This window comes from Halichoeres trimaculatus, unplaced genomic scaffold (genome assembly GCF_033239565.1).
Source record: "Halichoeres trimaculatus isolate MK-OKI-2021-1 unplaced genomic scaffold, fHalTri1.1 fHalTri1_scaffold_20, whole genome shotgun sequence".
NCBI lineage: Eukaryota > Metazoa > Chordata > Actinopteri > Labriformes > Labridae > Halichoeres > Halichoeres trimaculatus.
Window position 1 is genome coordinate 28,720,224 of NW_027437198.1, and position 11,066 is coordinate 28,731,289.

At 42.9% G+C, this 11,066-nt stretch overlaps 2 gene segments (V, D, J or C); both read right to left on the reverse strand.

Annotated features, from left to right (window-relative positions):
• Positions 1–2,377: 2,377 nt before the first annotated feature.
• LOC141810066 (immunoglobulin heavy variable 3-30-3-like) lies at positions 2,378–3,666 on the reverse strand. The segment is given in 3 exon segments: positions 2,378–2,504; positions 3,220–3,529; positions 3,613–3,666. Coding segments are annotated over 3 exon segments (486 nt in total).
• A 2,596-nt stretch (positions 3,667–6,262) lies between these two features.
• On the reverse strand, positions 6,263–7,283 carry LOC141809744 (immunoglobulin heavy variable 3-30-like). The segment is given in 2 exon segments: positions 6,263–6,920; positions 7,004–7,283. Coding segments are annotated over 2 exon segments (345 nt in total).
• Between the last annotated feature and the right edge of the window lie 3,783 nt (positions 7,284–11,066).

Below are 11,066 nucleotides of genomic sequence, written 5' to 3' on the forward strand. Positions count from 1 at the left end.
AGCTTTCATGTTGTTGAGGCCAAATTCTGACCCTACCATCTGAATGTGGAGCAGAAATCCAGACTCATCAGACCAGGCAACGTTTCTCCAATCTTCTATTGTCCAGTTTTGGTGTTGCTGTGTGAATTGTAGCCTCAGTTTCCTGTTCTTAGCTGACAGGAGGGTCACCCGGTGTGGTCTTCTGCTGCTGTAGCCCATCTGCCTCAAGGTTGGACGTGTTGTGTGTTCAGAGATGCTCTTCTGCAGACCTCGGTTGTAACCAGTGGTTATTTGAGTTACTGTTGCCTTTCTATCAGCTCCAACCAGTCTGTCCATTCTCCTCTGACCTCTGGCATCAACAAGGCATTTTGTCCCACAGAACTGCTGCTCACTGGATATTTTCTCTTTTTGGGACCATTCTCTGTAAACCCTAGAGATGGTTGTGGGTTCAAATCCCAGTAGATCAGCAGTTTCTGAAATACTCAGACCAACAACCATGCCACGTTCAAAGTCCCTTAAATCACCTTTCTTCCCCATTCTGATGCTCGGTTTGAACTGCAGCTGATCCTCTTCACCAGGTCTACATGAATAAATGCACTGAGCTGCTGCCATGTGATTGGCTGATGAGAAATTTGAGTTAATGAGCAGTTGGACAGGTGTGTCTAATGAGGTGGTTGGTGAGTGTCTGTAAACTTTACATTTTCCACGAGAGGAATGATCCAAGGATTTTATACTTGGAGGGATTTCTTTAGGGAGGCATGATGTTTTCTTTGTGTAAATAATTTAAACTGATTTCATTCATTAAATTTATTCAGGGAAGTTGTAACAAACATTACTATGAAATCATAAATTAAGTTCAAGAATCAGTCAGTGGTGTCAAAGTGAGTGGTTCAGGTTTTAGTGCAGCTGCTCAGCCAGCTCCAGTCACTGTGTGTCTCTGGCACAATAATAAACAGCAGAATCTTCAGTCTTCAGACTGTTCATCTGCAGATACAGCTGCTGTAGGCTGTTGTCTCTGGAGATGGTGAACCAGCCTTTCACTGACGCTGAGTAGTAGATGTAAGCACTGTCATGCTGAATCCAGGTGATCCACTCCAGACCTTTTCCAGGAGCCTGTCTGATCCAGCCCATATAGAAGCTGCTGAATGTGAATCCAGAGGCTGTACAGGTCAGTGTGTGGGACTGTCCAGGACTTTTAACCTCTGGTCCAGATTGATCCAGAGTCTGAGCATCAACACCTGAAAAGAAGATGGAAAGAAGTGAATGAAGATGTTGAATCCATTCCCAGCTTTGATGGTCTAAGATCAGTGATTGTGTTCACCTGCCCAGCAGACAGTTAGAAGCAGCAGTCCTGTCCTATAGTCCATCATGGTAAACTGTGTGTCCACTGTCCTCTGTCCTCCTCTCTGCACTCACACAAGTAGAGGAGGAACACCTCACTCTTTGCATTGACTCCTCCTTTAATGATGTAAATCAGTGTGAACTTGTTGTTTGGTGCAGACACATTTTTTCAAATGGGATAATTAATTAAATCTTTTAAACTGAAAAATGTTCAGACAGTGAAGTGCAAATAATTTCTTTTATTTAGATTTTATATCAGCCTCCACTTTGTAAAGAAAAGTTTAAACTCTTCCTGTTGAGTGTTGTTTCTCTTCTGTCCTCTATTTGTATTGATCTAAGGATCTAAGGATTGAACCTGGGCATCATGAACGGGAAATGAGACTGTTTCCCTCTTTACTGGTTAATTAAAGTGAAATGAAATCCTCCATGGTCTGAGAGCGCCTCGTCTGGTGGCTTGAAGTAACAAAAGTTGACAGAGGATCAGATTCCCAGAAGGACTACGTTACTTTAGCCACAGTGAAACCTGCACAGGTGAGACGTTCAGAAACTATTGAACTTCTACAGGAAGGATAAAAAGAGACACTGAAATTACCCAAACTGCAATGCAGGACACAAAGAGTGTTTCATACAGAGGGGACGTAACGTTGAGGTGATTCATACCTCGCCATGAGGGTCAGTTTTTGGGAGAGTTTTTCTGTGAACAACATAACTCAAAAAGTTACCAACAGGTCTTCATGAAAGTTCCAGGAAATGTTCAAAACAGGATAAGGAAAAACTGATTACATTCAGGAGGTGATCTGGATCAGCGTCTCGATCCAGGGTTTTTTAAAAGGATTCTTTATCACTATAAGACATGGCTGTTTTCACCATGTTTATATATAACCCACCATAAATGGTCGGATTGCTTTGCAAAACAATACAAGGCAAGGTCACCATCATTTCTGACGGATGTTAAAGTACGATCCAGGGAATACTCTGGGTACAAGAAATGTCATCACTGGCGGTTTATCAGAGTTAGTGCAGCAAAGGACTAAATGTGCTGAACATTAAGTGTTGGTTATGGATACAGGAAGTAGTTTTTGTGTGACTCTCCTGTTGTTGTCTGTCTCTGTGTGTCTCTGGCACAGTAATAAACAGCAGAGTCTTCAGGCTGCAGGTTCTGTCCGTTCAGAGTCGCTGTGACGCTTTGTTGTCACAGCGACTCTGACGCTTTGAAACTCTCAGGGTGCCTCCACTTTGGAACACGCCAAATGATGATTTTTATTTTTGTAATTTTGTTCAATTTATAAAATAAAATGTAACTATGCATTAATTTTCCTTAAAATATTATCTTTTCCCATATACCAGAGAGACTATAAATGTGAATATAAATTCTTGAATATATAAAACATAGTATTTTGAAAGGGGTGCCCTGACTTTCACACACAACTGTAGTTTGTTCAGAAAACTAGCAAGAAACAGTTTGTAGCCTCCATGACATGAACTCTGACATGTGAACTCTTCTTTTTTTATTCAGAAATACAAATCTAATGAGTTTTGAGGTTTACAGGCTGTACTGTATGTATTCACATCAAACAGAGAGAGCCTCAGCCATCATCATGGAAATATTTGGATGTCAGCCTGAGATGATGGTTTGCATTGATCCAGGGTTTCAGTGTCTCTGGAGGGAAAACTTGATGTTAAAGGACATTTACAGCAACAAATCATCATCAAAATATAAAACTGTTTTTTTTTTTTTATTTTGTAACCATAATAATGAATATGATAATAATGAATATGATAATAATGAATATGATAATAATAATGATAATAATCTCAGATGCTTTGTGCTTGTGTTGTTCCAGTGTGGAGTTGAAGTGGTTCAGGTTTTAGTGCAGCTGCTCAGCCAGCTCCAGTCACTGTGTGTCTCTGACACAATAATAAACAGCAGAATCTTCAGTCTTCAGACTGTTCATCTGCAGATACAGCTGCTGTAGGCTGTTGTCTCTGGAGATGGTGAACCAGCCTTTCACTGACGCTGAGTAGAAGATGTAAGCACTGTCATGCTGAATCCAGGCGATCCACTCCAGACCTTTTCCAGGAGCCTGTCTGACCCAGGCCATCCAGTAGCTGCTGAATGTGAATCCAGAGGCTGTACAGGTCAGTGTGTGGGACTGTCCAGGACTTTTAACCTCTGGTCCAGATTGATCCAGAGTCTGAGCATCAACACCTGAAAAGAAGATGGAAAGAAGTGAATGAAGATGTTGAATCCATTCCCAGCTTTGATGGTCTAAGATCAGTGATTGTGTTCACCTGCCCAGCAGACAGTTAGAAGCAGCAGTCCTGTCCTATAGTCCATCATGGTAAACTGTGTGTCCACTGTCCTCTGTCCTCCTCTCTGCACTCACACAAGTAGAGGAGGAACACCTCACACTTTGCATTGGCTCCTCCTCTCATCGACCAGCTGGGTTTAGATCCCAGCCTCTCTTCGAGGTAGGAGTGGGGAACAATATTGATGAATCAATGCATTAAAATATTTTCTGGCCTAATTCAATATCAATTCAGCAAATCCTCTGAATGGATTCATCTCCTGGTAAGTAGTGTGGGCTGTGCGCGTTACTCCTGTTGTACAAAGAGGGCCACGAGAGACCAAACACGAAACAGCAGCCAAAGCCAAAGCCAGGTCCTTCAGCTGTAAAGTCTGATGTTTGTTTTTTTATTGCCCTAAAATGTGAGGTGACATACCACACATGTTCACGTAGGCATGAGCATTGATAACTGAAGCATTTAAATCAATATCAAATCAAATATCAACCTAAAGAGTTGAAGCTGAATCGAATGGTGATGGTCTCTGCAGTACCCAGCCCTACTCTGAGGGATGTGATTGTTTTTTTACTGTGTTTCATTCTCCTGTGGCCTTTTCACATGTTTCTAAAAGCTTTGTCCATAAAGTTAAAAACTGGAACCACCTCACTCTGCTCCTCTCACAGTGAAGGACGTGCTCCAGCAGCTGAAATGGTGCAAACGTGGCGAGGCTTCAGGTCCGGATGGCGTGGATGGCGTGGAGTGCGTAGGCACTGTGCCACAGGGCTCTCTCCTGCTCTTCACTCCATCCTCTGGGATTCCTACAGGTCTGCCTCAGTTCCTACTCTATGGAGAACATCCATCATCATACTGTGCCCACGAAACCCCGCCCCCCAGGATTCAACCACTACTGACCAGTTGCACTCACCTCAGTGATCATGAAGTGTCTTTGACAAACTGATCCACAACATCATCCTCCCAGTTTGTCAGACCCTTACTGGACCGTTATCAGTTCCCACATGAGGCTAAAAGGGGACAGAGGATGCTGTGGTAGCCTCCTTCATTCCCTCCTGCAACACCTGGAAAAACCCGGTAACCTGGCCACACTCCTCTTCATTGACTTCAGTTCGGCCTTCGACACCATCCAGCGTCATCAGATGATCAGGAAGCTTCATCATCTCAACGTCCCTCCTCATCTCATCCACTGGATCCAGAGTTTTCTCTCTGACAGACTACAAGCAGTCAGGATGGGCAGTATGCCGTCTCCTTCCACCATCACCAACACCAGATCCCTCAGGGTCTGTCCTGAGCCCTTTCCTGTCAACCCTCTACACTAACGACTGCACCAGCCCCTCATCAATCACCACATACCTCACATACTCTGATGGCACTGCCAAACCTGCTCTACTGACTGACACTAACTCTGTTTCAAGTTATTTGGGCTCCATCTCTTATTTCTCACAATGGTGCATGGACAGTTTTCTCCAGATGAACAAAACAAAAACAGAAGACCTGGTCATCGTCTCCTCCAGCATCGATAACCAGCCACTCAGGCCCAGGCACACCCCATCAGCATCAATAACAAAACCACAGAGACGGCGCACTCTTCATATACCGTGGACTCGCCCTGGACAATAAACTTAACTTTGAGCATCACACACAGGACATTGCTACTACGCCGTGCTAACCACCTCCAACAGAAACAAACTCACAAACATCACACACAGATCCTCCAAAATGATCAGCCTCCCTGCACCAACCTTTCCGACTCAACAACAGCCATCACACGCAGAGCACGCACCACAACACATGACCCCAGCAGTGAAGATGTTGATCAGAGTTTCTCAGAGTGTTTTAACCAGTTTACCATGTTAGTCTCTGTGAGACAGTGAGAGGACAATACAGGAGTTGAACTCTCAGTGAAGAACAGGAAGTTTCTGGAGTCAGAAACAACAGTTATATATCTGTATATCTGTGAGCAGAGTTGGGTATTTAACTACAAGTAACGAACGTTACAAGTGGTTAAATTACTTTTGATAGGAACAAGTAGTGTAACGGCACTACTCCTCCTAGATTAGTAGTTAAACTAGAGTTACAAATGAAACGCCACGATCGTTACTTTTACAAATAGAGCGACCAAAATATTACTATTTAAGCGGAGCTCTTTTTATTATCACCAGTAGATTGAATGGTGGCCATAAGAGCAACTACTCGCTATCTCTTCCGGGTCAGGGCTGATGGAACTGTCACAGTAAAGTTGGTTTCCTTATATAAATCTGTGCCCCACTGACAGCACTGCACTCCCTCCCACTGTAAAGGCCCCTTTTAAAGGATTAGTTCGGTTTATACAGCTTTTACATTGTTTATAGCATGAAGTAGAACAAAATACTCACCCAGAAGGCTTTCCTGATCCAAGCAGTGCTTCAGGAGATATCTAGATCCAAAATCGTGCAGCAGACGTCCGTATAATGGGATCCATCGGGGCAGAGACAGCGCTGCTCCTAAAACTGCATAAATCGTCCAAAAACTCGTGCCGAGCCGACTCCTTTCTTTAAGGGGCAAAGTGTAAACAAAGACTTGGTCAGTTCAGAGGTCAGTACAGCCACACAGCGCTGTCTGGAGTGACACAGACTGCAGCAGAGGACTAACTCGGAGTGGACTATGATGGATTATTGGTGAAAACACAAGTTTATGCCCAGGAAATAAGAGGCTGAATACTGCATGGAACACAACCGCCAATCTCTTAAAGCATATAAAGATGTATCAGGGGATAAAGTAGTGTAACGAGTTGTGTAACTTTGTTACTATTGCCATGGAGTAATCAAGTAGTGTAAGACACTACTTTTTTCAGTAGTAACGAGTAACTCTTTACTTTTTTGAGTAACAGACCCCAACTCTGTCTGTGAGTGCAGAGGTCCAGTCCGTCAGTGATTTTCTTTGTCTTCAGGCTAATATCACTAAGTTCAGCAGATCTGAGTGTTTCTGACAGTAACAGAGCAGAGGAGATCATGACAGCTGCAGTTAGCAACGATAAACAGCAGAGTCTTCAGTCTTCAGACTGTTCATCTGCAGATACAGCTGCTGTAGGCTGTTGTCTCTGGAGATGGTGAACCGGCCTTTCACTGACGCTGAGTAGGAGATGTGGCTACTGTCATAGATAGCAGCGATCCACTCCAGACCTTTTCCAGGAGCCTGTCTGACCCAGGCCATCCAGTAGTCACTGAATGTGAATCCAGAGGCTGTACAGGTCAGTGTGTGGGACTGTCCAGGACTTTTAACCTCTGGTCCAGATTGATCCAGAGTCTGAGCATCAACACCTGAAAAGAAGAAGGAAAGAAGTGAATGAAGATGTTGAATCCATTCCCAGCTTTGATGGTCTAAGATCAGTGATTGTGTTCACCTGCCCAGCAGACAGTTAGAAGCAGCAGTCCTGTCCTATAGTCCATCATGGTAAACTGTGTGTCCACTGTCCTCTGTCCTCCTCTCTGCACTCACACAAGTAGAGGAGGAACACCTCACTCTTTGCAGTTAGAAGCAGCAGTCCTGTCCTATAGTCCATCATGGTAAACTCAAAGTTTGTGAAGTGTCTAAAGTAACGCTGATCTTTAATTAGTTCCAGTCTTAAAAACGAAGCTTATAAAAAGGGTCTGAAAACTGCAGCAGGTCAAGCGTCTGGTTGAGGCCTGTTGCAGAAAGCACCAGAAACCACAGACACACCCATTCAAACAGCTGACCGTCACAGCATGAATAAGTGAATAAATAAATAATTGGATAAATTAGTAAATTTTCTACTTGCTCACGTTGTTCAGGGGAGAACTTGTTTGATAGCGAGTTATCTTTGAAACTCTTAAACTCACAGGTTTTTCCTGGTTGAGGGCGTGGCTGACCTGTGGGGTGGGCGGGGCCTGTAGCTGTCTGCAGAGAGTCTGCAGGCCGCCTCTTTGCTCCCCCCAATGATCAACGTATGGAAGTCAGAATCTACATGTTTCAGTGTCAGAAAGAAACAGCTGATGTTTCAGAGACCAGGTCCAGTCCACATCTTTGATTTAAGCCCATTTGTTGTCCCCACAGAATCATGGTGTCATGTTATTTTTGTTTTGGATCTCAAATCTTGCAGAGAGTAAACTGTGTGTTACATTTTTGTCCGGCTTACCCCTGAGTTTTGTTCGTTTGTTTAGAGAAAAGACAAAACAGTAATTCAGTCCGTGCCATTGGTGGGCCATCAAACCCATCAAACCCATCCAACCCATCAACCCATCAAACCCATCCAACCCATCAACCCATCAAACCCATCCAACCCATCAACCCATCAAACCCATCAAACCCATCAACCCATCAACCCATCAAACCCATCCAACCCATCAACCCATCAAACCCATCAAACCCATCAACCCATCAACCCATCAAACCCATCAAACCCATCCAACCCATCAACCCATCAAACCCATCAACCCATCAACCCATCAAACCCAACAAACCCAGCAACCCATCAACCCATCAAACCCATCAAACCCATCCAACCCATCAACCCATCAAACCCATCAACCCATCAAACCCATCAAACCCATCAAACCCATCAAACCCAACAAACCCATCAAACCCATCAAACCCAACAAACCCATCAAACCCATCAAACCCATCAACCCATCAACCCATCAAACCCATCCAACCCATCAACCCATCAAACCCATCAAACCCATCAACCCATCAACCCATCAAACCCATCAAACCCATCCAACCCATCAACCCATCAACCCATCAAACCCATCAAACCCATCAACCCAACAAACCCATCAAACCCATCAAACCCATCAACCCATCAACCCATCAAACCCATCCAACCCATCAACCCATCAAACCCATCAAACCCATCAACCCATCAACCCATCAAACCCATCAAACCCATCCAACCCATCAACCCATCAAACCCATCAAACCCATCCAACCCATCAACCCATCAAACCCGTCAACCCATCAAACCCATCAAACCCACCATGGGAACTTTCTCTGAGTTTTCCTCCTTTTGGCTCATTTCTTAAAACATTCTCAAAATAACACAAACCTCCAAACAGCTCGGCATTTGTTCACAACATCATCAAACTTGTCACAATTTTATCAAATTGCAAATGTTTTTGTTTAGTTTCACAAATGCTAAGTACAGGTAGCCTACAGTTAGCACAGTTAGCCTACAGTTAGCACAGTTAGCCTACAATTAGCACAGTTAGCCTAAATTTAGCAAAATTTTCAAATAAATACATCTTGCTGATCCAAAGTATCTGTTGATCCTCAGTCTAACAGTTATTCTCCAAAACACGTCGGCATCGTTTCATCGTATGAGTCGCCTCACGCACAATCGTCTGTTCAACGGTCAAAGTCAGTCAGCAACATGAAAACATGAAAACATGAACACATGAACACATGAACACCAGACATGAATCTCCAGGAACATTTGATAAACTGATAGACCCAAAGTCAGACTAAACTAGAGCTGGAAGGAGGAGTTTCACACGTCTCAGAGGTCCAGGTCACAGTTTCTGTCAGTGATGGTGGAAACACGCTGTGACGTGAATCTGTGGTCAGACAGACGGCAGCGTGTGATTGGTCAGCAGAGGGAGGTGAGGACAGCGACCAGTGAAGAAGTGTTAGTTGTTAAACTCTGGTTTTATTGACAGCTTCGTAGGCTACACATGATTTCCCCTGTTTTCTGTTTTTGTGTTTTTATCTCAGTATTTTGGGCTTTCTACAGTTTATTTTTACTCTGATGTATAGAAGTTACTCTATGTGTGTGTTGTGTTTCTGTTAAAGAGGTTAATTTAGGGAATAATCTGACCAAAGACATTAAACAATCCATATCAAAATTAACATTTAAAGAACATTAAAGGGCAGTTTGTTAAGAAAGTGTCATTACCATTTCTGTAACTGATGAAATCTCTCAAACATTATAATTGTTTGTGTTACTTTGGTGGTTGTTATTGTTGTTGTTGTTGTTGCTTGTTGCTTGTTGTTGTCATCAAGAAACAAAAAGAATTAGAGAGCAGCAGTGTTGATGACAGCTGTTTTATTTTATTATGATATTTGTTGTGAATCATGTTGATCATTGTGTTGTTGTTTTGTTGTTTTTTAAATATTATCAAAGTGTCTAAAACAGGCAGATAATATCAGATTTTTCTTCTTTCTGTTCCTTTTCATTCAGTTATATGGTTATATGTTTGTATGAAAATGTTTTATTTCAGATCTATGAATGAAATAAATCAATAAAAACTCAACTAAAAACTAATAAAGGTTATATTTCTTTAGCGGTATAAGAACAATGTGTGACGTCAGACCTTGGAGGCTGCTCTTACCAAAAAATCTCTTTTATTTTTCTTTTTCTTTTTCTCCAGCTTTATATAAACTGTATTGTGTTAGCCAAAGAAAAAAAATGAGCACAGTAACTTTAGTCAATGAGGGACCGGGCTCAGACTGAGAGGTGGACATGAGGGATATTTCCATGGTCCTCTGCCACCGTAACAACACAGCTAAACATTTGGACCTGCCGTGCTCACACAAAGCCAAAGGGACCATGTGTTTTTGAAGCACCGACTGTTTGTATGAGACAGAAATTAGGTTTTGACTCATCACTGAGTGTTGAGAACGTCTGGTCTGTTTCAAGAAACGAGTCGAAGCAAATGAGAAGATCTTTGTGTTTTTGGTGGCACTGGCTGTTTGTGTGGGAAAGAAAATGAGCTTTGAATCATGAGTGAACAGTTTTAGGAGAGAAATGAGTTTTTGACGGTGAACCATGGTGTGCTGAACTGAGAGACTGTTTCACCAAATGATCTGAGAGTTTGAGACTAAATTTCTGTTTGAAGAAATGATCCGAACCACTGGAGAAAAACTAAATCAAACCCTGTGGTGAGCGATAGGAATGTGAATCAGTTAAAGGTGATTTGTTTATTTCTGTGATGATGCAGTCAGGTGGTTTTGTGCAGAGACTGAAGCCAGGATCAGGACCAGTCTGCATGGTCTGTAAAGGTTTCAGTTTCTGCAGATGTTTGAGCTCAGAGTCAGAGAAACGTCGAGTCTCTGGAGAAAAGCAGCTTCTGAGAAACTGAAAGTCTGTACGCAAAAATACAAAAACTGTTTTCTGTGTCTAGAGTCCACGTCAGTTTGAGTCACTCTGACACGGTTTGATAAAAACTTGAGCAGAAGAATCTACTTCATTCACTGATCGTCTCTGCAACGTGTCAAACAGTTAACCCTGTGTTTGAAAGTTAGCGACATGTTTGCTGCGCTGTCATCGGCCTCTGTTGCTCAGTCAGTGATTCCTCTCAGTTTATATGTGAAGAAAAACAGGATTAGCATTTAGAAATGATCCTTACAGCCTGTGTTCCTCAGACTAGCTGAGACTGGCTGTCCCTGTGTGTGAGGACACTAAAAGGCCAACCCAAAAACCACCAAACAAAACCAGAATCAAAGGTCTC